The sequence below is a fragment of the Chinchilla lanigera genome, unplaced genomic scaffold, assembly GCF_000276665.1.
Source record: "Chinchilla lanigera isolate Chin_1 unplaced genomic scaffold, ChiLan1.0 scaffold00093, whole genome shotgun sequence".
Taxonomy (NCBI): Eukaryota; Metazoa; Chordata; class Mammalia; order Rodentia; family Chinchillidae; genus Chinchilla; species Chinchilla lanigera.
The window spans coordinates 4185485-4212358 of record NW_004955494.1 but is presented as its reverse complement, the minus strand read 5'-3'; the positions used below and the strand labels follow the sequence as shown (position 1 = coordinate 4212358).

General features: G+C 46.1%; 1 protein-coding gene across 5 annotated transcripts in view; it reads right to left on the bottom strand.

The window, feature by feature from the left end:
- Atp6v0a4 (ATPase, H+ transporting, lysosomal V0 subunit a4) overlaps positions 1-26874 on the bottom strand; it is a 76909-nt gene that overhangs the window by 39092 nt on the left and 10943 nt on the right. For 3 of the 5 annotated variants that reach the window (XM_013505029.1, XM_005405454.2, XM_005405451.2), the window contains exons 2-7: positions 10147-10280; positions 8970-9048; positions 8642-8736; positions 3782-3907; positions 3264-3358; positions 1774-1900 (exon numbers count right to left, since the gene is read on the bottom strand). In XM_013505029.1, coding sequence (XP_013360483.1) covers positions 1774-1900; positions 3264-3358; positions 3782-3907; positions 8642-8736; positions 8970-9048; positions 10147-10263 — 639 coding nt within the window. In that variant the 5' untranslated portion in view covers positions 10264-10280. Of the gene's footprint in view, positions 1-1773; positions 1901-3263; positions 3359-3781; positions 3908-8641; positions 8737-8969; positions 9049-10146; positions 10281-12273; positions 12557-16053; positions 16162-26874 lie in introns of those variants that run through there. The other 2 variants (XM_005405453.2, XM_005405452.2) reach the window with 2 other exon arrangements.

Genomic DNA, 26874 nt, shown 5'->3' with positions numbered 1-26874 from the left:
AATTCTTTGTTGTATGCCCGTAAGGTGCCAGTTCCATTGGATTTTTCAAGTCCAAGTTGGACAATTCACAAGGGAGATTATACGTTTTACAAATATGTATGAAAAAGCTTAGCTCTTATTGTAAGTAAGGAAATATGAACTGAGACAATGTTTGCTCACTTTTTCAGTTTGAGTGGATAAAAGAAAAATTAAAACTTTTCACTGTTGGAAAAGTGACAAAAAAAAAAAAAACCCAAGGAACTCATTACATTCCTCTCAGGGCACTGGAGTCAGGTACCACTCCAGGGAAAAGCCACTTGTCAGGACACATTAAGTGTCACGAAAATGCCCACACCCTTCAAGCCAGCAATCCTATCTTCCTTGAATTCATATTACAGAACTAATTGAAAAGAAAATCAAAATCCACATGCGTAAAGATATCCATCATAGTGTCTATATTCTGGAGAAAAATTGGAAATAAAGTGTCCAAAAAATAAAGTTCACAACTTATCAACTCAGTGGAAATGGTAGGCATCCAGGGGCTGGGAATTTAGCTCAGCGGCACAGCGCCTGCCTGGCAAGAGCGAGGTCATGAGTTCGATTCCTGGTACTGGAAAAAAAAAAAAAATAGCAGGCATCCATTAAAATAAAAGTCATCTCTTCAGCAATTGCTCATGGAAGGAAGATAGGCATGTTTTAGGATTTGGGGCTGCATGTGTTACATTATTTCCCAAGATTCTCTCACCATGGAAACTACCCTGGTCCTTTTCTGAATTTCTTAGGTCTCCTGATCCACCAGAATCAAGGATTCCTCAATGTCCCTGCTCACTATTCAGGATATCTACATTATAAATACTCTACCACCGTGACTACCGCGTGTCAAAACATGACAATGAAAAGTGGTGGCTCAAGGTCAAATTTTAAAGTAATCTCTACAAAGCATGCATGGCAGTACAGGAGGGAATCCCATACTATCCAAAATGAAGAGGGAAGGAAAAATCCTTTCCAGGCATACAACAACCTTGTTCAATCATACTTCACTATAGTTACCAGACTACAGAAAAACAGTACAAGGAAAAAGTTAAAAATAAAGTTATCAGAGCATGACTTTTTATGTTTTGTTCTTTCTTCCTATGTTAAATTTCATTTGCTTTATGAAGTTTTTTATCAAATAAATTTAAAATTAGTTTTTAGCCTCTGCTCTAGAAAAATGTATGGATCATTCAGAAGCAAGCTCAGCTTCTTAGAATTACAGAGGAAAGAGATTGAAATACAAACTGGAAGACCGGGAGCAGCAATATCCTATGGAAGCAGTAAATGTGTATCCCAGAGCCAAGAGCCCCCGGAAGTCCTTCTCATTCTAAGTGCAGGACCCTTTCAGCATCTCAGCACCTCAGCATCAACCAGGCTTTCTGGTTCCACCCCAGCCCCACAGGGTCAGAGCCTGAATTTTAAAACAAGATCCCAGATGATTTCCACACCCACAGGCACCCTGAAGCTGGACGAACTGTCCTAACACTGTTCTTGGTGCTTTGTGATTAAGACACAGCTGCCACCTCATGTGGCACTAGGATAACTAAGTTCCTAGAAACAAGACAGCTACATATCTCAGAGGAACTAAGCAACACTGATGTGTTAGCAAGAATCAGCCCATGAATGGACTTTTCAAAAGTATTGTACAAAGAAAAGAAAAGGAGAAAGAAAGGAAATAGACATCAGCTTCATCAAACTCATGACACAATGTCCAGAGAAGGTGCCACTACAGGAATTTCAGCGCAGCCTCCTACAGCCCACCGTGACGGGATCCTCCAGGGGGGCGTCCATTTCACTGAACTTCAAGTAGATGTTTCCTCGGCAAACTCGCCACAGCAGCCTCTCAAAGGAAGCCATCCGCTCCCGGTTTATCACGCCGACTGTGAACCTGAGCATTCAGAAAAGGAGCTATTACTGAAGCCAAGGGCCTGGGGCTGGGGAGAAGGCCCTGTGAGATAAGATGGGTGGCCATACAAGGAGGGACCACCCCACTTCATGAGCCAGAGGCTCTGGGTCAGGGGTCACAGACCCTACGTTCCGGCCCCAGTTCACTCCAAGTCCCCTCGGATCTTCTATTTTCTTCGGTATTTTAAGATTTCTTTAATCCTCTCAATACTATATATAATCACTTACTGCAATTAAGATTGTGATCAACCAGTCATTATAGCATTATAGCTAGTGGAAGCAAATATTTAATAAGTGTTTCTGTAGTTTTTACCCACCCCCCAAAAAGTTAGTGCATTAAGAAGGAAATACATACATTGATTTCTACGCATCTCTATCTGCCTAACATCCAGGTACGGATCCACACTTGTCCAAAGATCTTCAAAATAGTGACTTTCATTGTTTTTGTTTTTGTTTTGAGACAGCACTTTCATTGGTTTATTACTTTAAATATACATCAAGGCTGGGAGTGGTGGCACACGCCTGTAATCTCAGCACTTGGGAGGCTGAGGCAGGAAGATTGCTTTGAGTTTGAGGCCAGCCTGGGCTACATAGTGAATTCAAGGCCAACCTGAACTGCATAGCGAAACCTTGTCTCAAAAAGACAAAAATAAATACATAAATAAACACCAGTACTGTATTATCTTTGGATCAAATATTGTCAATAAATATTTTTATTTCTATTTCAAATTTCCATGCCTATGTCTTCAAAGCACAGGCTCTCAAATATCTATCATATAAAAAATTAGCATCTCAAACTTACCATGTTCAGAAATGCTTTAAAATCCATCCGTTTCACTGAGACATGAAATGAAATCCTAGTATTTTGAATCACTGCTTAATTTCATGAGGACCACGCTGCATCACTGCAGTGTGGGAATGACCTGACTGCCTAGCTCTACCATTTCTAATTCTACCCACAAACTCAAACTCCAAATGTGTTTTACCCAAGTAGTATTCTGAAGACAAGGAAAAAGCATATACTCCCAGCCATATTGCAAAGCCAAGGAAGAGACAGAAGATCCATCTGAGTAATAAGCTCCACATCTTTCCCAAGTGGGTGCAATATACACTGTGCAGTATCTGGGCCAAAGGACATGAGGTCACCGTCAACCACTGGCCACTCACTACCCCCACTGCACCACCGTGCAAGGTCCCCTTACATTTGTTACTGCATGGAGCGCTTGTACTCATGGGAAAGGTTCCCCATTGCAGTGGGTATTGGTGCTTTCACTCGTTCCCTCAAATACTCGGGGAAACCTATGACCAGGGACTCATTAGCACACAACCCAGGGAGTTATACTAACCCCAGCTTCCCAGCCATGAACGCAGGTACAGCTCTTAACTCTAGGAGACCGGAAGTGTCTTCAGTGAAGAAATCTTCAGCTAAATTGGCTTCTGTCTGAAAGCCCAAGCACCACCGTTGTCATTTAAATGTATGGGTGTTTAAAGCACCCCACACCCCCAGGTTTTGCCTGTGTGTAATGAACTTTTAATTTTGCACAAAGTTAACAGTTGAACAAGCAGTTCTGCCCCTTTGCAGATCAGAGAGCTTCCCTAGTCTCTTCCGGCCAAAACCCTAAATCTGCTCAAACTAAATACCCTTCTTTATTCTGACTTCCTCTTCTGCTGGGGCCATTTTGAACGCATACTTTTTAATGAGTACCATAATGTTTTTGCCTTCAAAGAGTACCACAGTTATTCCACCCCCGCTAAAGGCCTGGTTATAAGTGTTTTATTCAGATTCCAAATCAGCCAATTTTCAAAACAGAAATTCGAGATGCTGAAGAAAGGGCCCTTTCATGAAAAATCCCCCCCAAAAGACCTCAAAGAAATCCTGGGTTTTCTTCAGGAGGTATTTGAGTTCTGTCAGCTCTAGGAAGCTTTTCTTTAAAGCCTGGTGGTTCTGGTTGGCTTCTTGTAACTCTCCTTCCAGTTTCTCTAGGGTTGTCTACGCGGGAGGAAAAGGTAAAGTAAGCCAGGCAGAAAGTGCTATGACATTCCTACTACATGCTAATCACAACTCATAACTGAACACCAAAGGAGCATGCAGGGCATCTGAACACAGCTAGAAGCTGGGTGCCACACTAATAGGTCACAAGCTAGGGCCAGGCACCCACCGCCAGATTTCCATCATTACTCGGCAAGACAGAAGGCAGCTTTGTGAGGGACCGAAGATCTCCTGCCCACTTACAACACTAAAAGTGCAACCAAGCGTGCTGGTACATGAATGTAATCCCGGCATTCTGAGAGGCTGAAGCCCAGCTCATGTAAGTTACCAATAATTTTTTTTTTTTTTTTTTTTTTTTTAAAGAGGGATGGGGACATAAGTCAGTATAAAGGTTCTGGGTTTAATGCCCATTACTGGGGGTAAAAATGAAAGAGAGGAAATACCTTGAAAACTCTGCTTCAAACACATCGTAATGGTGGACAGAATATAAAAATAAAAAACAAAAAGCCATCCCTGTTCTAGTGAGGATCTGAAGAACCAAGTAAGAAGGCTTCATGGATGAAGGAGGGCAGGCAGGGGACACAGAAAACAAGAAGACAAAAACAAGTGGGGGAAAAATGTTTTTCTCTCCAAAGTGACCATTCAAAAACAATACGGCTGTGATGAAATCTAATGATCTGAAAACTCACCAGTAAAATCAGAATACACAATCATGTAGCAATGAAGTCATTTTTACAGAATAATCTGAAAAAAATTTCAAAGGTGTTTTCGGGAAGTTGCTTTTGGTGGTGCTGCAAATTAGACCCAGGATTTTGTGCACATCAAGAAAGTTCTCTGTCACCAAGCTGCACCCTTCAGGTTTATTTGTTTTTTATTTCTCTTTGTTTTTTTTTTTTTTTTTGAATGCACAAATTGATAAATGAAAATACTGCTTCCATTAAAAAGAAAAATAAGAAATAGTTAAACAATAATGTCCTAAAATAAATTAACAGGCAGGTATAGAAGGAGAACTGTTGGAAATCTTGAAAATAAAAAAGTAGTTATTGAAATTCAAAACCCAATAGATGGGATCAACTCTACAGTTTGTGACTGCAATACTGAGATTAGCAAATAATGTAAAAAGTATGAGAGACAACATATCCAAAAGTCCATCAATAATACAATGAGCTCAGGGCATGGTATTCAGTAAAAACACTTTACAGAAGTGAAAATGAATTAATTTTAGAAATGTAAAATAGTCTATTAAAAATAAAATGATGAAAGAAAATAGCAAGTTACAGACACATACATATGGTTCCACATAAGAACAAATTTTAAGCTTGTAATTTTAACCCATATGTTATTTAGAAGAGTATTTGCTAAAACTGAAGAATAAGAAAAGGAAATATAAAATTCAGAATGGCAGTTATTCCAAAGGGAAAGAAGGAGTGAAGTAAGAATGGGCCTGCAGAGGTCTTGGAGATCATCACCTCCATTTCCTTTCACTTCTCACCAGGCAATAGACACTTGGTGTTTGCTGGATCATGATTCTTTACACCGTGCACAAAAGTTTATAAAAATTCTACTAGATGAATCGAGTATGTAGCAAACAGCAATTACAAACAAATCTATACTTAAACATCCTATAGTAAAACCATAAAACAAAAGCAAAATCAGTCTGCAAAGGGATGATAACTGAAGTAGGAGTAGCTTTTATGAGAAAAAAATCTACAAAGTATGGATCTTGAAATGTTAACGAGATGAATGAATCTACTAGGGCTGTGCCTTGGAATGCTTTGTGTAGCTGCAGCCTACACAGCTGTCAGGCCAAGGACGTCAGGGAGGGCTGGGGGCAATCTCAGGGCTGCAGGAGTGGTCGGGCAATGACAACGGGAAACCAAACTATAATTACGATGAGTGGAAATGGATTAAGGTCACCTATTTAAAAAGAGATTATTATCCTAGATTTTTGAAAATCCAACTAAGGGAATACCTTTATTGGAGAGATAAAATGTAAACAATAACAAGGCTATCCATGTAAATGTTAGTTTCCCTTTTCCCCAAGAAAGCTTATTAATATCAGACAAAACTTAATAATAGAAACTTGGAATGCTAAAGCTTAGAATCCGTGCATCATACATAACTATGGTTGGAGAAGGCTTCACTGAAAAGACAATTAAACTGATTCACTCATGCTAATCAGCTGGATGAATTGCCTTTTCAAGCTATTAGAAATAGAACTATTGGAAGCTGGGGATTTAGCTCAGTGGCACAGCACCTGCCTGGCAAGCGAAAGGTCATGAGTTCGATTCCCAGTACCGCAGAAAAACCAAAAAAAAAAAAAAGAAAGAAAGAAGAAAAGAAATAGAACTATTTCAGTTTGAAAATATAAATACTTATTACTTGTTTACCAAAATCAGGCATGTTTCAACATGCTATCACAGAAGAATACAGCTCTTTGAAATAGCTATTAAAATATTCCCCCCTTTCCAACCACATATCTGTGTGAGGCTAAATTACTTTCACATACATTGGTGAAAATAACATATCACAACAGATTCAAGGTAAAAGGAGGCATGTGAACCAGCTGTCTTCTATTAAAGCCACACAGTTAAGAAATGTGTAAGTACCAACACTCTTCCCCATGAAGGTTCTTGTCCTAGAAAATAATTTTTAAAATTGTATTTTAACCGTGATAACATGGCAGTGGTAGCGAACCTTTTAGAGCTTTCAGTGATATAAACAGCCCACTGAGGCACACGTGCCATAGGTTCGCCGCCCCGACCTATGCTAATGAAATATTATTTTCAGACACATTAATATATATTTTACAGTGTTTGTCATTTTAGTTCCCAAATGTAATAAATGCGGTAACTACAGTCCACACAAGAAAAGCTCCTTGGGATTCCCAGTAATGGTTAACAAGGGTGACGGGACCCACTGGGCTGGGACAGTTGGAGGTGGCCAGATCAGGCACAGGGGAGCAGGCGGCCAGCGTACATTCTTGAGCAGGGAGTGACACGACCAGGCCATACCGGGCTGGAAGTTAATCAGGTGGAGTCAGCAGACAGATTGGAATGGATAAGGCCATGCCTTGTGCATCATCAGAACAAGGGCAAATGTGCAAGCCAGGATGACATCTCCCAGACCTCAGGAACTGGTGGGGTTAAAGTTGGTGAAGCAAGGGGCTGGGGATTTAGCTCAGCGGCAAAGCGCCTGCCTGGCAAGCGCAAGGTCGTGAGTTCGGTTCCCGGTACCGGAGAAAAACCAAAAAAAAAAAAAAAGTTGGTGAAGCAGTGTGGGTAGGAGGGCTGCGAATTCCAGACTGGCATTAAAAGACTGGGGCGAAGCTGGGCATGGTGGTACATGCCTGTAACCCCAGCCCTTGGGAAGCTGAGGCAGGAGAATCATTGCAAGTTCGAGGCCAGCCTGGCCTACAAAGTAAGCTCAAGGCCAGCCTGAATACATAGTGAGACCCTGTCTCAAAAAGACAAAATAATAATAATAATAATAATAAAAGACAGGGACAAGGCTGAACCTGGAGGTGACCGGGGTGGGGGCTCCTATTTACGTTGGTGAAAAGCTTTCTCCTGCAACATCCACATTTTTTTTTGGACAGGGAATGGAACTGAGGACCTTGTGCTTCCCAGGCAGGTGCTGTGCCACTGCGCTACATCCCCGGCCTCATCCACATTTTAATACGACAAGATCCCCAGTATCTTCTGGAAGAGTCCTTCTAGTAGAGTGTCAAGATTTATACAAGTGATGGGCTTCATACATTTCAAAAATTTGAAGGAAGGAAAAATAAAGCACAGGCCGACAAATTGGCAGGCTTGATACAGTTCCTCCCCTTACTGCCTCCCCCTCAGTGAGCCCCTTCTCCTCTGAAGATATATCCAAACCTTTGTTAAGATCCCTGGGTCATCAGTGGTCAGCTCTGCCTACCTCTTTGACGTCATCTCCCATGGCCTGGCCCTTCCCCCTACCTTCCCTCACCTGCTCCTAAGCTGTGGGGAGCAGCCATACTTGTTTCTCTCCAAGGTGCCCTGCACAAAGTAGATACACAAGTTTTTTTCCTTTGCGGTACTAGAGATTGAATCCAGGGTCTTTGCACTAACCTACATTCCAGCCCTTTTTACTGTTTATTTTGAGACAGGATCTCACTAAATTCCCCAGCTCAGATTTAATCTTGCAATCCTCCCACCTCAGCCTCCTAGAGTGCTGGGATTGCAGGCGTGTCACCACACCCAGTTACAATGGGTGCAAGTCAGTGGTAGAGTGTGTGCTTTGCATGCACGAGGCCCAGGGTCCAAGCCCCAGCGTGGCAAAAAAATGAAAAAAAAAAACAAAACCAAAACACAAAAAAACAAGAAATGGTTGATAGAAAAGGCCAATTCATCAGCTGCTTTGCCCCCAGGAGATAATTAGAAAGCTTCCCGCTCCTCCTGCATTCACCTGCCCAAATCCACCCAAAAACCTCAAAAACAACAACAACAACAACCCCACCCTTTCAATGGAATGAGCCTCCCAGGGCCTGTGCTGAGAAAGAAAGAAAAACAACTCTCCTCCAGCTCAGAGGGAGTGGCCCTAAAACTTGCCACTGGGACTTGGCGACCCTGAAAAGTAACAGCCACCTGAACCTGCTTTGTCGCCTGTGGCCGCCAAGTGAAAGACCCAGGCGCGGCTCTCGGAGGTCCCCGGAGCCAGGCTCTGTGACTGCCCTTAGCCGCTGAAACCGAACAGCGCAGAACTCACCTCCAGGCCGATCATTTCCCGGGGCAGCGGGGTCTGTGGGTACTTCTCGGGCAGCTGGACTGTAATCTCATCCTGCATCTCATCTTCCAGAAAACCTGAGAACGAACCCCCAAGAGCACAGGGTGGGCGAGGGTGCCCCTGAGGGTGCCTCTCCGATGCTCGATGCCTACACTGCCCCGGGCCCCCGGCCCCTCCTCAGCCCCTCACGCCTGCCCCCTGGACCACCCCAAAGAGCATCGTGAACAGGAGCACATCGGCCCACGAAGCCCTGTTGTAACTCCTTCCACCCTTGCCAGTTCACACTGACAGCGAGGCGCAGGTGGCTTACGGAGGATCCTCTCCAGCGACTCGCACCTCCGGACCTCGTTCACGAATCTCCGCTGGAAGCTGTTCACGCTCGCGTTTAACTGGGTGGGGGGAGCACAAGCCGCTCGTTAGGTGCACCAGCTGCCAGCATCCTCTGGGCATCTCATGGTCTTTCTAATGCCGGGAATGCTGCTAGAATTGTCTTAGGACAGATAGTTCCGTGCAAAAGCAGTGTATTACAGACAAAGTGTATACTGGCATTTGGACTCTCAGTCCTGAAAATGCCCCAGCCCAGGCCCTCCCATTGCTAGGAGACACAAAGCCCTCCCACATCCAAGACTGGCCTTGAACTTGTGATCCTCCTGCCTCAGCCACACGTCTGTCTTGGCTTCCTAACTTTCACCTGCAGTGACTATCCAAATGAGTCTTGAACTCTTCCCATGGGGTCACCAATATGAGTGGACCTTGGAAACTGCCCAGCTCCGTGTAGTATCATGGCCAACAACAAAAATCCAGCCCAGGAGCTGCTGAGCCCCAGCTTAGCCCAATAAATGTTACCGAGGACCTGCCTCGTGTTGGGCCCTGTGCCAGAGACTGGGGATGCCAAGAACTTGTTCTCTTGATCCTTTCCTGAAGAAACTCAGCTTTGACCTTCCCCCTGACCTTGGCGAGGAGAAAAGTAAAAGGACTGATTTTTAAAACTGCACTCCCTAAGAGCTTGGCAAGACTATTAAGTACCCCTGGGAAGTGATACCACCATGTCAGGCTCAAGGCAGTGTAGCCCTAGAATACCACTCTCAAGCTCAGCCTTGGATATCACACCTGATTGTGGTCTCCATGGAGTTTTGCCTTTATTTGACTAGTCAGAGAAAATAGGTTTCTGTCCTTAGGAAAAGGCCTGGCAGTCTGCATGCCCACGGGCTATATCTAAGGTTTGAAGATGCTACACAGGAAATAAAGTGCAGTGACATTTCCCATGAGTGGTGGCATTAGAGCTTCCAAACATTCCTGCAAAGGAGACAGGCATGGGGGAAGAACATGTTCACAAATGACATGTTCAGTGGCATTCTAACTCCTGGCTGTAAGACCAGAACCATAGAATTCCAGCTATTCCAACTCAGGCTCCTCTCCTTGCAGAAGGAAGCGTTGTGAGTTATCTACTCCTACCCCACCCTCCTTCCAAAGAATGCAGTACCTACATCTTTGAACTGAACCAGTCCAAGCTCTCCGAGCTCAGCTACACAGCAATAGGCAGCCTCCACCTGGAGGAAGAGTTGGGACAAACACATCTCCTCGCTGCGGAACACGGACCCCATCTTGGTCCAGCCTTGGCCTGCAAGAGAGAGGAGGGAGGATATTTAAGGTAATAAATATGCAAAAAGCTTAAATTTTTTTTTAGTTAAAAATTAAAATCCAACAAGCATCCCTCCTGATTTAAAGAATATAAAGAATTACAGGGTAGCATTTTCCATCTTCTATCAGTTGGGCCGAAGATTAAAACATATGATTAAAGAGCTGGGGGTGTGGTAGGGCCCATGCCAAGCATGTGCATTTGGGTTCTTTTGGGTTTGTTTAGCTCTGAGTTCCATCCCCAGCACTAAAGAAAAAAATATATGGTTTAAAGACTCCAGTTATGGAGGAAGCAGGCCCTTTCACACATTAGAAGCTGACCAGTAAATTTCTTACAGCTTTTTCCGAGAAGAAATTGCCAATATTTATTGAATTTTATATTATTCATACTCATGAGCCATGCTTTCCACCGTTATTTATCTAGACAAACCTGGGTGTGTATGGGAAAATACGTGCACACTGATGTTTCTTAGGCATTAAAAATAATAACTGTAACAAGTGGATCTAGACTAGCGAGGATGATGAAATAAACAGGAATTCAATGGATCCCTGTGCAAGATCAGGGATGAATAAATCTATATCCAGTGTGTGGAAGAAGGATCTTTAGGAAAAGCCCTGCCAGCTGGTCCAGCTGCCTGTAACTCACAGCCCAAACATCTAGTCATGGGGACTAGGGATATAGCTCAGTGGCATAAGTGCCTGCCTGGCAAACAGAAGGTCCTGAGTTCAATTTCCGGTTAAAAAAAAAAAAAAAAAAAAAAACACAACATCTAGTCACGTATGCCTGATGACCACCAATTTAAAAAATGATTGAAAGACCCACCCCTGAGCAGGGCCATCAACATATCCTTCATCCAAAAGTCCAAAATCCAAACTTGCAAAAATCTGAGACTTTTGGAGCCGCAGCATGATACCACGATAAGTCCACACGTGACTTTATGTGCTGGGTCAGAGTCTCAGGCGCTCTGCGAGTGTCTGTCACCCCAAGTTCCCTCCAGGCTGTGCGCAGAAGGCGTTCGAGAAACACAGGCGGGTTCTGTGTTAAGACCGGAGTCTTGTGCCCAAGGCCTTTCACCACGTACATGCAAACATTGCAAAACCCAAAATCCAAGACACTCATGCCCAGCTCTGCAGATGTGGGATTCTCGGCAAGGCAGCCAGACGCCAGCTGGCTCTGTGCTAGCAGAGGCCACAGCCCCCCTGTGCGCGGAGAGGAGAGCCCCGGCACCCTGGCTCTCTGAGCTGCCCCACCCACAGCATCCAGGGCGGCCGGTGAGCTCTGTGTGGCCGTTTGTGGCTCCCAGCCCACACCCAAATAGACCATCAAAGACTAGCGCCAAAGGGACCGCGGCCCTTAGTGTCTTTTGGAGCAGATGGCAGGGAAGGGCACGTCCAGGTTAGGGACAGAGCCGAGCACTCCTTTCAGTGACTAAACTGAAGTCCGTGTGAGAGCAGGAGAGGGGTGGGCAGGGCACTGGCCCTGGGCCTTGCATTGTCTTGGTTCCAGGAGGGATCTGGCCTGTCTTCTCCAGCTCCACCTCTCTTCACACTGTTCTCCAGACACCTGTGCCTACCTCAGGGCCTTTGCTTATGCTTTCCCTGCATTTGGAGGCTTGGAACCTCAATCTCCTCCTCCCCACCCCCACTCCCCCAGCCCAGGCCATCATCCCACCAGCCTGGTAGAAGAACACTCCTCTTCCCCTAAGCCTTCCCCACCACCACCTGCCCTGCTCAGGGACTGAGCCTGCTGGTACACTAGGACAGTGCTCATCAGGACTCTCAGTTCAGAACGTCTCCACGTGCCCCTGGCCAGCTCCTGCTGGAGCTAGGACCCTGCCGAGTTCTCCCGGTAGCACCCATCACAGCCTGGTCCCCCATTTCTGCCATTAGACCCCCAAGCCTCATATCATCCTCTCTGATACACAGAGCCCAAGCTTTCTGTAAACCAAAGCTCACAGCAAAGAGAAACTTCTTACCCAGGTTTGCTCTGCGCTGGCTCTGGTCAGGCGCTGGCTCTGGCCGGGCGGGCGTCAGCCTGGGGCTGGGACTGGGACTGGGATTCCCCTGCCACACCTTCCAGCCTCAGTCCTCAGTGGCTGGGGAGTGGCCAGGGCCCAGGTAGGCGCAACCTCTGCGCCTCCCTCCCAGCCGCGGCCTCACCCTGCTCCTCAGCTCCTTCTCCCTGGGCGGGCGGGCCGCTCCGTTGTATCAACACAGCCACCGCTGCAGGTGAGGAACCTGCCCCGCCCGCCCGCCACTCAGCTCCTGCCCACTCACTGGCCATCCGCTGTGCGTGACCTTGAGCCCCCACCGGGAAACGGGCATTGCTCTCTCTAGAGGGTGACTTGCCCCTAGATGAACCGAGGGCGGGGACAGGTTTCTAGGGCCTCAGAAGGGCCCTGGAGACATCACAGTCTGTCTCTACTGACCACCCCAAAACAGTCCTTCAGACTGTAAGACTGAAATGACACGGAACAGCAGTTTGGGAAAAGAAAGTGTCTTGCTGACCATCCTCTCTACCACTATTCTCCAATGCACTTCCCAAACTAGGCAGATGGATTCTTATAAATACCCAGAGTCTAAAATTTAACTTCTCATGTGGCTTGGGGAGAAAGACAGGGCTAGGTGATAGTCACCCCTTTCTTACTGAGGATCACTGGGGTGATCAAAATATACCACCAGTGTTTACATTTAATAAAGATTGTAATAGTGAAAGACACATTGCCATTCACCTCCCTCAAACACTCCCCCTCACTTCAGAGACACTTGTCCTATCTTTCTGGCCTCTTTCTGAAGCAGCTCTGGAACTCCTCTTTTATGAGTGTCTCTATAAGGTGTGATCAGAAAGTCAGTGAGTGCTGCCGCTAAGCGTCATCCAACGGAACACAGGCTCGTAAAAACATGACGCCGTGTCCTCACCCACCTCATCCCCGGATCTGGTGCTATGTGACTTCTAGCTCTTCCCCAAGTCAAAATGACCAGGAAAGGTCAATGTTTCAAATCCATGCAGGACATCTCAGCAGCCAGGACAGCACAGCTAAAGACTCATGAAAAAGGACTTGCAGACCTGCTGCAGAAAGGGACAAGGACAACGGATAAGAGTGACTGATGCCGGCCAGGGATATAGCTCAGCGGCACAGCGCCTGCCTGGCAAGCGTTCAATTCCCTGAACCAAAAAAAAACAAAAACAAAAACAAAAAAAACAAAACAAGAGTGGTTGATGCACGGAGGAGTATTTTGAGGGGGTTCATGGCAATGTGTCTTTTACTGTGGTAATTTTTTGAAGTAATTCAAGCATTCACTGTATATTTTGGTCACACCGCGTATTTGGCAGAGACAGCGAGGGGCAAGCGAAAGCCAATCAGGTGCACTTTCTTTGGACTCAGGGGTGAGCACAGCAGCCTCCTGTATTGACATTTCCTTTCCAGAGCAATCTCTCCAGGTGGGATTGCCAGCCCCCCACCTGCAGATACTTGGGGATACCTGAAAAATGTATGCCTGTAGCAGGGATTTTTTTACTTTTTGTTATGGAAAAAAATTTTTTTGAGGGTCTCTTTGTGTAGTTCAGACTGGCCTTGAACTCCCTATGTAGCCTATGCTGGCCTCCAACTCCTGCCTCAGCCTCCTGAGTGCTGGGATTACAGGCCTGCGCCACCACCACTGGCTGTTATGGAAAAATTTAAGCATGTGCAAGAATACAGAAAATAGGACAAGCACCCACCAGTGAACTTCATCACTGTTTAGTTCTGCTATCACCCGTGCCCCGCCCTCTTCGGCCTCGCCTGATTACTCTGAACCAAATCCCATACACAGTTTTATTCCTCTCAAACTAGATCAGTGTAGATCTCTACAAGATAACAATTCTTTCCTAAACTCCACACACACACGTGCACGCAGTCACACGCTCATGGACACTTTTAAAATTCAGCAATAATTCCTTAATATTGAATATCTCAACAGGCTTCCAATTTCCTGTAGTCCGAGATTGATGTTCTTTTTCTTTTTGGACTTTTTGAGACAGGGTCTCGCTATGCAGTTCAGGCTGGCCTTGAGCTCACTTTGTAGCCCAAGCTGGTCTCGAACTCGCAAGGATCCTCCTGCCTCAGCCTCCCGAGGGCTGGGATTACAGGCATGCACCACCACGCCCAGCTGAGATTGGCGTTCTTAATGAGCCCCTTGGGTGGTTCGTGCACCATGAACTTGGTGCTGCTGATTCTGCAAGCGCTGTGAAAACTGGAGCTTGAGCTTGGGAGGCGGCAGGGAGACCTGCAGGGTGAGCCTAACCTGGTGGAACAGGGCTCTGAGGGTGCAGCTCCTGTGCCGAGGGCCTCAGGGAAGGCCCTGCTGGGCCCCCCCACCCGTCGCGAGAGGGCAGATCTGCCTGACTTGCCCGATGACGTCCCAGAGCTGAGCTTGCAGTGCAGAGCAGGAGACGGAACGCCGCGGAGGGCTCACCAGTCGATGTCACCTGCCACCCCCACCCCAGGCCAGCTAGTGCCACCCATCACTAGGTGGGGCAAGATCTCAGAATGTCCCCTTGCCCGGGGGCACGGGGAGGGGCAGGGACAAAAGGTCACCTTCCTGGTCAGCGAAGAGCAGCGCCTCGAGCTGGAAGTGCCCCTTACTGTGCAGGCTGTGGGGAAGGGTTCAGCCCACCACCCCCTCAATCTCCTATCTGCAAGGTAGGATAGGATAATTGACATTTAAAACACAGGAGGGGAGGGTATTTTAGATTCTTTGATGTGTATATGTACCAATTCCCCAAGATGAACGCAATTATTATGTGTCACAGACATACATTAATTAAAAAAAAAACTAAAAATGAAAAAAGTGACAGCAAAAGAAATTTTGTTTGGGCCTTTTTTTCCTCCTAAAGCCTCAAGTCAAAAGGGCAGAAGACCAGCACACTCATGTGTGCTGTCCCAGAGGCGAGGTGCACATCCTTTGGCCTAACAAACCCATGTCAGGAAGCTTACCTTCCCAAAAAGTTAAAAAAAAAAAAAAGGTTTGGCAGTGTGCACACCTGTGGCCCTCTGTCCGGGGAGAAAGACCAGGCAAAATGTGATGGTCACCTTTTCTTACTGAAGATCTCGGACTTATCTATGGCCTAGGTGTGATCAAAATATATCGTGTTTCCTTTTTTAAAAAATTTACTACAGTGAGACACACATTGCCATTCTGGGAGGCTGAGTCAGGCTAGTCTGGGCAATTTAGCAGCTTAGGAAAGCCCTATCAGAGAGACAGAGTGAGAGAGAAAGAGAGAAGGATAGGGTAGAGGGAAAGAGAGAGAAAGAGAGAGGAGGGGAGGAAAGGAAAGGAAAAATCTAAAGATGAAAGCCAAAAATTAACCTAAGTGACTGCTACTGTAATAAGCACATAATGGCAGCAGAGCTCACATCTCCCATCTGTTCCAGCGGCAGCCACAGAGAGCTACCATGTGCAGGTTCCACTTCGGACGCCCCGGCTAGAGCCATAAATAAGAGATGCGGCCCTGCTCCTCGTGAAGCCAGTGTCCAGGTGGAAGCAGACACACAGTGAACCAGCGGTCAGTCAGCAGGCCGCTGCAGGATGGTGAAAGGGGCACTGCAGGACGGGTGTCAGAGAAATGACCCGGGCGAGCGCGGTGAGTGTGCCCGGAAAGCTCCCCCAGTGAGCGCTGGAAGACTCCTGGGGCCAGGGTGGAGAAAGAAGGCGAGGACAGGCGACTCCCGGAGCAGGGGCAGAGGGCAGGGGCGGGGGTGCGGCCAGTCACAGACCTAATACAGCTGCGGCGCCTGCACTGTGCCGGGTGTAGCTCTCAGGGACTTTGTGACACAGGTAAGCAGGTTCCAAGCGTTCATCCTCCTCACCATCTCAAACACCACCTAAGGCGACACAGGTGGTCCTCTCAGCCTCCTGTGACAGGTGAGGAGGCTCTCGGTCCCTCGGTCACTCACGGCAGGTCCTTTGACACCAGAGTCCTTGCTCACACATCCCACAGGGTCTCATCGCCTGGCGTCTCAGTCACTGTCCTCATGCCTGGGACGTCATACCCGACACCCACAGCTCAAAGGAGGAGAGGATGATTGTGACTCACGGCTCCCAGGCAGGACAGGATGGCACAGGGGCCTGGCGGAGGAGAGTTGCTCACTTCCTGGTGTCCCAGAAGCAGGGAGAGAGAGAGAGAGAGAGAGCCAAGGAAGGAGCAGGGAGGGGAGACACAGCCTTCCAGGTCATGACCCCCAGGACCACCTCTTCCGACCAGGCCCCACCTAACAGCAAGTCACTTATCACACCCCACATCCAGTCCCCTCCAACGCAGGGGCCTCGGGAGCCTCTTTGGATCTAGGCCATAACACCTGGCAAGGTTTAGGATATTCAAGAAGCAGCAAGAACGCCGGTATGGCTGCAGTGTGTCTGGGGGGTGGGGGGTGTGAGGTATGTCAAGGGTGGGCCATGGCCAAGCCAGATGACATCTGATTTCCCATTAAGAAACTTGGGATTTACCCTAGTAGCATTAGGAAGCCCTTGAAAATGAAGCAATTTTAATGCCTTTTTAAAAGCTATTCCTAGCCAGGCGTGGTGGCATACGCTTGTCATCCCGGCACTTGGAAGGCGGAGGCAGGAGGATCATTGCAAGTTCGAGACCAGCCTGGGCTACAAAGTGAGCTCAAGGCCAGCCTGAACTGCATAGCAAGACCCTGTCTCAAAAAGACAATAAATAAATAAATAAATAAATAAATAAATAAATAAATAGATAGATAGATATATAGATAGATAGATAGATAAGCAAGCTATTCCTCTGGTTCCTGCATTTGGAAAGATGGACTAGAAGTGTTTTTTATCTCCTAACAAGTAAAACTGAAAACCCTAGACAGCCAGGCATGGTGGTATATGCCTGTGATCCCAGCTATTCAGGAGGCTGAGGCAGGAGGATCACAATGCATGGTTATCCTGGGCAACTTAGCAAGACTTTGTTGCAAGAAATGAAAAGGGCTGGGGGTATAGCTCCACCATGGAGCACCCCTGGGTTTGACCCCTAGTACCACAAAACAAAAGACCAAAAAGGACACTTTATATATATACATAGCAAACACAAGAAGACGAAGACAGACTTTCTAGGGACCCCAGGAACAACACAGAGTGGAGTCCCCAAGACCCCTCTGTCTGCCTCATATATACTCCAGACCCTTCTGTTTGCCTTATATGTTTCAGCCTGCTGCTGCAGAAGCCAGTACATGTGTTGATCAAAAACTCCCAAAGAAAGCTGCCCTCTCTGGTTAAGGGTCAGGAAAGCAGCAGTCTAGCAAGAAAGAAAACATGCATACATTATTGCTCGAATACAGCCAAACATCACCGAAAAACCCATGGCCCTGTACCCCCACCCCATGCCAGTAAGCCCCAGGGAGTCCAGACGTCCACCCTCATCCAGCTGTGTGACAAACGACACAGATGACAGCAAAGGCGGAGTAGAAAGCCGGCGCTCTGGGTGAACGGGTACAGTAAGCAGGGTGGTGGGAATAGGGAGACCGAGAAGTGGGCTTCCAACCCAAGGCCAGCCAACTGGTTTTTGACAACTGAGTAAGGAGAGGAAGGCGAGTCTTCTGGGCAATTGTGCTGTACCAATTGGATATTGACAGTCCCAAAACTGAACCAGGACCTAAACCTCACATTTTACACAAAATTAATTTAAGGAGCTGGGCATGGTGGCACAGGCCTGTAATCCCAGCACTTGTGAGGCTGAGGTAGGAAGATTGCCGCTAGATCAAGGCCAGCCTGGGCTCCACAGTGAGACCCTGTCTCAAAAACAAACAAACAAACAAACAAAAAGTTAATTCTAGGGCTTACAGGTGTAGCTCAGTGGTAGAGCACTTGCCTAACATGCAGGAGGGCCTGGGTTTAATCCCCAACATTACAAAAAATAAAATAAAATAAAAAATTTTAAATGGATCACAGGTCCTTTGTAAAAGTAACACTATTGAACTTTTAGAAGAAATACAGTAGAACATTTCAAAACAGAGGGCCTGGTAAAGAGTTCTGCAGTGTGACACACAAAGCACAACCCTAAAAGAAAAAACTGGGGTGTAGCTCAGTGCAGGAGTGGTTACCTAGCAACTGCGAGGCCCTGGGTTCAGCCTAAAGCACCACAAAAATAAGAAAAATATTCAATAAAAAACCTTTTAGGGCTCAGGATGTAACTCAGGGCAAGAGCATTTGTGTACCAGGCATGAGGCCCTGGGTTCAATCACCAACCTTGAAAAAAAATTTCTTTTAGCCAGGTACAATGGTGGACACATATAATGCCAGCTACTCTGGAGGCTGAGGCAGGAGGATCACAAATTTAAGGCCAGGCCAAACAATTTAGCAAGATGCTGTCTCAACATAAAAAGTGTAAGGATATAACTCAGTGGTAGAACACTTGCTTAGCATGCAGGAGCCCCTGGGATCAATTCCTAGTACTTTGAAAAAAAATCTTTTTTTGCTGACCAAAAACCATGCAGCTCAATGCAAAAGCCCTGAGTTCATCCCCTAGCACCACACATACATGCGCACACAAAAGGGATGAAAGGACAAGTTAAAGACTGGGGAAAAAACATTTGCAAACCACATATCTGATAAAGGACTCAGCTGGAATTTATAGAGTGGAGGATACACAGTAGGCAGATGTGATAGGGTTTAAATAGAACTAACAGGATATAAGCACACGCATGCATGAGTGTGTACATGTGCACACACCCACACACACACACAGATTTATTACATGTTCTGGCTCACACACTTGTAAAGGCCAAGAAATGGCCCCATGACCAGCGGGCTGCCCGCAAACTGTAGAGCCAGGAGAGCTAAGGTCCAAGGACAGGAAAAACACATCCCAGCTTAACAAGCAGGCAGATTCTGCCTCCACCTTTCTGCTCTATTCGGACCTCCAACAGGTTTGATGATGCCCTCCTGCGCTGGCAAGGAGCACCACTACCTCCCTCCTCCTCCTCCTCTTCTTTTTCTACAGCACTAGAGATTGAACTCAGGGCCTTTGCACGGAGCTACATCCCCAACCCTTTTCTTATTTTTATATTTTAATTTTGAGACAGTCACCTAATTGCCCAGGCTGGACTTTAACTCACAATTCTCTCACCTCAGCCTCCCAGAGTGCTGGGATTCCAGGCATGTGCCATCTTCCCCGACAAAGGCTACCTATTTCACTCATTCTCCTTGTTCTACCTGCTCAGAAACACCCTCACAGACATATCCAGAAAAATGTTTTACCAGCTACCTGGGCACCCCTTAGCCTAGTCAAGTTCATGCATAAAATTAATCATCACAAGTCCGACTTGGCACCCATACACATCTTGTTGAACCAGGCTTAATCTCCAAATAAGGTACTAACAGCCAGCAGGCTCTGGCTGGTGGCAGAGTGCACGCTTAGCACGTCTGAGGCTCTGGGTTCCCTCCCCAGCATAGCGAACGAAAGCCCGCACTGCTGAGCCCAGGCATAACCTCCAGCCTCACCACCGTGGACACTCTGTTCATTAGCCTGTTGGGCAATGACAGGGCTGACTGAGGGAAGAGGCTGACTAGTATCCACGGATACATCACCCTACTCATTCAATTATTAAAATCCTCCTGTGCTGAGGTCAGCTTTTGGTGAGTTTTACATGGAAGAGAAACCTCATCAGGCTGGGGATTTAGCTCAGCAGCACAGCGCCTGCCTGGCAAGCACAAGGCCGTGAGTTCGATTCCTGGTACCGGAAAAAAACAAAAAAAAGGAAACCTCATCACACTTTTTGCCCTTTTAGAGAGGTCTACCCATATGCCTTGCCCTCAAATTACTGTGTCACCATTGTTTAAATCACGGCCCAACCAACTTTCAGACCATCCAGCCTAACCTGTCAAAGCACGTAGTCGATCACTCATCTGGCCAATTGCTCCTTCCAAGCAAAGCGCCAGCCAGATACACTGTCCAAGGTTCTGCCCACTGAGATTTCCCTTCACTAGTGTCCATCAAGTACGTTCCGGAGTGGGCTGTAACACAGCAGCTGTCCAGCTGTACGTCAAAGTCTTCCTCTGACAACTGATCGCAGGGAGCTTCCTGTGAGGTCACAGGCATGGGCTGAGAAAAGGTAGGCGGCACAGGAGGAGGGACCACGGGCATCTGAGTCCCTCACAGAACTTACTTGTGCCTTCAGGGCAAGTTCAGGCCAGTCATACCTCCACCACGTCCATCTGATGACAGAGAACTAACACACACGGCCCACTTTCTGGTTTAAGGGATCAAATGACACCCAACTCACAATGGGCAGCTCTGGTTGCACGGTAGCTTGGTGGACCACGGTGAAGCTTTTGTCCCCACTAAATCCCTATAACAGGTCAAGAGCTGTTTCTCAAAAGAAATGCAGTTTGCTTGTGGATAATGGCAAGGCCTTACTCCACAGCTCTGCAGTTCACCTGTGGGGACCTGCCAAAGGCTCCAGACAGCACCCCTGTTTGTCACGCATACTCCAAGCATCATTAGTTCTGCCGGATCACATGGCCCAAACAGCACAGGGGCCGGCACAGAGGCCTGGACCAGTTGCAGCGTCTTCCCCTGTCCTGGGCCCCACTCAGAACCAGTAGGTTTTGGGGTCATGTGGTAAATAGGTTGGAGTAAGACTTTCAAATCTAAAAAGTCTCACTCAGCATTGTGCCCCTTTCTTGGTTGTAGAAAGGTCAGACATTAAAACTTACCCTTCACATCAGAAGGGATAGCTCAACAGGTAACATACCACCAGACCCCTAGAAATTCTACTAAGGTAGAAGCCCCGAAATTTTAGTCTGGTTTATTTCTCACCCTCGGATACAAAGATGCCTAATCAGTAAGTCTACAGTAGTTGGTACTTCTTGCCCACTAGACCCAGCCAGCACAACGTCATTGGTGCAGTGACCAGGTGCTATCTTGTAGGAGGGTCAGGGATGGAGATCTCTGCATACTTAAGTCGGGACCTAGGGCTGAGGAGTTGAAATACCTCTGAGCTAGGACAGTGAAGGTATATTGCTGGCCTTGCTGGGTGAAAGCAGACTTTTTCTGATGGGACATATGGGCGGGAATAGGATGTGCTATACGAAAAGTCACTGAAAACTCTTTCAAAACCTCAAGCTGTAAAGAGAAAGGAAGGAACAGGAAGAGAAAATGAAGCATCACAGGAGGTTTGCTTTATTTTTAAGGGAAGAGACACTGTGTGAGCCCAAAGATTCTGTGAGCGCCAGGTGCACAGCGCATCGTGAAAATGACAACTTCCACTGTGCTTATCTGTTATGGACATTTGAGACAATCCCTTTGATTTCTTTCTTTTTTGTCTTTTTGAGACAGGGTCTCACTAAGCAGTTCCGGCTGGCCTTGAACTCACTTTGTAGCCCAGGCTGGTCTCAAATTGGCAACAATCCTCCTGCCTCAGACTCCTGAGTGTTGGGATTACAGGCATGCACCACCGCACCCGGCAAGACAATCCCTTTGAAACACACAAAAGTACCTTAAATTTCTCTGGAGCTTCCTGGCTGAGCTCAGTGTTGTATATACAACATTTTCCAGCATGGTTGACTTGCGGAAAGTTAAAAAAGGTAAAGTGTCAGCAACCCCAATCCAGTTTATCCAAAAACAAAGTAAACAAACTGAATCTCAAACGTGAAGGAAGAGGGGAAAAGAGTGAAAAGAACCAGACACAGCCCTGCCTGTCAAAGGGTTTTCAGTGGGAAACAAAGATTTAGTCCAATTCACTCTTGTAAAAAAGTGAGACATAATGAAGCTAAATGACTTTCCCAAGGCCAGATAATACACTCTTATTTCTTTGTTTCACTGATTTTTTTTCCAGTACTAGGGACTGAATCTAGGACCTTCTCACTGAGCTACATTGCTAGCCTTGCATATAAATATATATATATTTTTCTTTTTTTGAGACAGTGTCTTGCTAAGTCATTAAGTTGCCAGGCTGAGCTTGAACTTGCAGTCCTCCTGCCTCAGGCTCCCAGAGTGCTAGGGTTACAGGTGTGTGCCACTGTGCCCTGTTTCCCTGACATCTTCAAAGAGCAAATAGTTCTCTGGTTAGTTATTAAGTATATATGTATATTTTCATGTGCCCCCCAAATCCCTAACTGAATCAGTACCTTGAAGGAAAATAAGTTAGATGTGTCTCAGGTCTTAAGAGGAACAACTTTCATAGAACTGAGTCAATCTTCTATATTATCAGAAAAATCAAACCACTGTTTTTGAGATTTAGTGTTTAATGCCACTGTTCCACCCTCTAGACAACTCAGGAGAACGCTGCCAGCTGTAACCACCTCACACTTGCCCTTGAAGTTCCCTGGTGAGAACTAACTTTCTTTTTTTCTTTCTTTCTTTCTGCTTTCTTTTTTTTTTGAGACAGGGTCTTACTATGCAGTTCAGGCTGGTCTTGAACTCACTTTGTAGCCCAGGATGGCCTCAAACTTACAAGGATCCTCCCGCCTCAGCTTCCGAAGTGCTAGGATTACAAGCGCACACCACCACACCCAGCCAGGACTTCCTATAAACTAGATGCTGAAGAGATGAGACCTCTACTGGCAGCCCTGCCTGTACCTCATGTGCCCTTAGATGCCTGTACCCAGCCAGGATCAGGAAGATACTGTACACAACCAAGATCAACTTACAGATGCTATCACAATTTAGAAAATAAAGAAAGGATAAGCGGAAAGCAAGCCAACATGTCTGCAAGGAATCCAATCCCCAAATAATAACCTAGCTGGGAAAATAGCAATCCAACTTTTCTATAACAGTAGCTAATCTTTCAGAACTGAATTCCAGCTAGATTACCTTCATTCAAATATTTGATTTGATCGTGTACATTAGCCAGGTACTGACCCCACCACCCACGATCCTTTATAATATACACTACAAGAGAAAGAGCACAAGACAGAAGAGTGTTTTCAGGTTGCTAAAAAGGGAGGGAATGACATCCAACTTCCTCCCCTGCATGTGCATGTGTGCACACACACACACACACACACACACGCACACACACACACATGCGCACACACACGCACACACACATACAATTCACTGATCATAGCATCATCACTGAGTTCAAGTATCAGCACACAGAGGACAGACTGATGTGTGCTGTCTCAAGAACATAATATTAGGGGCTGGGGATTTAGCTCAGAGGCAAAGTGCCTGCCTGGCAAGCGCAAGGTCGTGAGTTCAGTTCCCGGTACCGGAGAAAAAAAAAAACAAAACAAAACAAAAAAAAAGAACATAATATTAAGTGAAATAAATCAGCCTAAATATCACATGGTCTCTCTTATATGAAAAACCCAAAGTATAATTAAACTAAAGAGCGAAATAAAAAATAGATTATTGGAAACAGGGGGATAGAGCTTTTGCAAATGGGAAGGGAATCAAGAGATGGGTGGATTGGGGAATGAGGGAGGGGAAAAAGATGTAAAAAGAATTCAGATGTGTTCAGTACATATACCAACTTCCGGCGGTGAATGCAATCATTATGCACTCCAAAGGTGTACTCATAAAAATTTTTAAAGATGGATCTATGCCCAGGCTCATCACTGCCGCGGAACTGTCACTTCCTCCTAGCCAGGAACTTCCCAGCAATGTGACTTGGTGTGCACTGGTGTCATCCAGTGTCAGTGTGGCCCTCACAATGGTTTACACTTTCCTAGATCAGGACCTGAAGCAAACCACACGCCCATGGCATAACAGACACCTCTGTCACCTCCACACTCCGCCTGGTCCCGCCTCTGACCCTTGCCCATGACCGCCTCATTCCTTAGCCCATCATCACAGAGCCCTCGACACACTGCGGCTGTGTCTCTCTGTCCCTCCGCCCCTCTTCTCCTCTCCAGAGCAGAGCTGCCTCACAGCCCTTTCATTCCTTCTTCACTTGTCTCATCATAGACCAGCTGAATAAGATGCAGGGGAATGACTCTTCCTCACAGAGAGACAAGCGTGCTGGAGGCTGTCACGGGAGACCCTCATCCCCTCCTGGGGACCATCCCACCCCTAACTAGGGACCATCTCCCTAGTTAGCTATGTGCCTTTTCTGTAATAATATTCACTCTAACCGTGCTAGTTCCTTTTCACCATTTCCACTCAAGTTTCATTTTACAAAATTAAATTGAACTGTTTATTTCCTTTCTTTCTATTTAGTTCCCACATTGAGTAAAGAAGCATAGAACTGCACCGCTGGAAGACGACTTACAATTCCCTCCCTTTGGAGATGAAAAACAGAAGCCCAAGGAGGTAAAGTGCTTTGCCTAAGGTCTTACAGCTAATCCGCGGCAGACAGGAAATAGAATATAAAACTCACGATTCTCAGAGTCTCCTGGCTTTATCCGTGCAGTTTTCTGAGGGTTCTCACAGAAATACATCGCAAGACCCTTCTGGGGTCACTTATGACCTCCAGTGAATTCTGAGGACACTGTAAAAGGTCTTCCTACAAAGGATAAAAACAGCACTCCTCCAGGTTTTCCCTCCGGGTCACCCTCCTAGAGAACCCCGCCATGTTGCTTGGGTCACATCCTTGCAAGGTTACTGACTTCTCCAAGGTCACACAGGAAGTGGCTGTGTGGAAACTGGAGTCCAGGACTCCCTCCTAACACCGAGTTGGTTATGTTCCCCTGGGGACTATGGACAACCTGAGCAAGAGAAGATGAGGAAGACAGAGGCAGAGAGTGACAGAAACTTATAGAAGAAGCCCGAAGGTCACTCAGGAGAGAAGTTGCATGCTGGGAAGTCAGGGCCAACAATTCTTGACTTGATACCTGTCCTCTTTCAGTTCCACACAGACAAAACTGGAAAGAACAACTGAGTGTTGATCAAAGACGTGTATTGTATTTCCCAAAAACCTTAGCTTAAAGTTACTCTTTCGGAACACACATCTCTGTTTGCTAAACAAAAAGTTAACCTGACCACAAGCACTGTTATGCCAACAGAAAGAGTTGTTGGCATAAACTCTGACTGGAAATCGAGGGGAGCCCAGAAGCACAAGTCACGGAAATACAGAGCTGAAAAGACCCTCCCCTCGAATTGTCCATTAACGTCACCTTAAAATGCCCTTGCCTGGTTGACGCCAGCAACTTGCTAACTTTGTAACAGTTACAGCTATGCCGCAGAGAAACTGGTCACCTCAAAATCAGAGAGAACCAAGACACTGAAGGCCTTTAAGAAGCAAAGTGACAATCTAGGGAGATACAGGAATGGTCGAAGGTCTTTGTCCCAAACTCTATGGCCCACCACTCTCTTCTAGGAAGGCATTCTTAACCAGGTTAAGGATCGAGGCAGACGGTCGCTCAGGTCCCTTTCCAACCTTGAGATTCTGGCTGGAATTCTGTGGCATTTTTATTCTGTTTTGTTTCTAGTCCTTTCATCCAGAGCATTCCTGCGTGGGTCTGAACTCTGCCACAGGCCTTCCTATTCAGGAGCAGAGAAGGTCGGTCAGAAGCAGTCTTCTGTGCCATACCAACTTAAAAGTTCATGATTTTTTTCAGTGAAAAAGAAGACTCCCCAACATTGAAAATTTTCCCAAGGCAATTGAAAGTGAAGTGAAAAACGTGGCCTATCTGTTCAGCTGTGGTGTATTGCTTTCCTGTGGAAAAGTCTTTTTCAAAAGTATACCAATTTGATTTTATTTCTTGATTATAAGAGTACTATAGATTTATTACAGAATTTTTTTTTCTTACTGGGAATCAAACTCAGGACCTTGCACTTGCCAGGCAGGCACTTGTGCTGCTGAGCTACATCCCTGGTCCTATTATAGAAATTTTGAAAGACAAAATCAAGTGTGGAAAATAAAAGACACTAAGAATTGTTCATGGGCCAGGGATAGAGCTCAGCAGCACAGCACCTGCCTGGCAAGTGCAAGGATGTGAGTCCCATTCCCAGTACAAAAAAAAAGAATTGCTCATCCTACAGAGTAGGATGCTTTCCAAATCTTTTTCTTCACATATTTATTATTATAAAAATGCAATTATATTGAATACATAGGTTTGTATCCTTTTCCTGCTTTGTGTATTACATTCAGTGTTCTCTCAAATAATTATTATCCTAAAGCTGTTTTTTGTTTTTTTGTTTTTGTTTTTGTTTTCTTAAAAACCATTGTTTTAGGTTTTATCCTAAAACCATACCAGGATAGAACCGAGAACCTTGCACATGCTAACCACATACTCTACCACTGAGCTACATCCCCAGCCAAACACCTCATTTTAATAGATACATTTTATAGTTCAAATCACAGGAAGTCAAAGAGCCAAGTTCAAGCTTGCAGGGAGCCGAGGTCCAGCTCGCAGGAGGCACAGGGAGTGTTGCCCGTGGAAATTACATAACACTCTCCTGAACAGCCAGTGGGTACAGAGGAAACTAAAGAAGAAATTAGACATTTTCTACAAAAATGATAATGCCAGTACAACATGCTGTAACTTATGGAATGCAATGAAAGCAGTCCTATGAGGGAAAATTATAGCAATGAACTCCTATACCAGAAAAATTGAGCAAGCTCAAATAAACAACCTAATGTGGCACCTCAGATTTCTAGAAAAAGAAGAGCAAGTCAAGCCCAAAGCTTGTTTTTTGTTTGTTT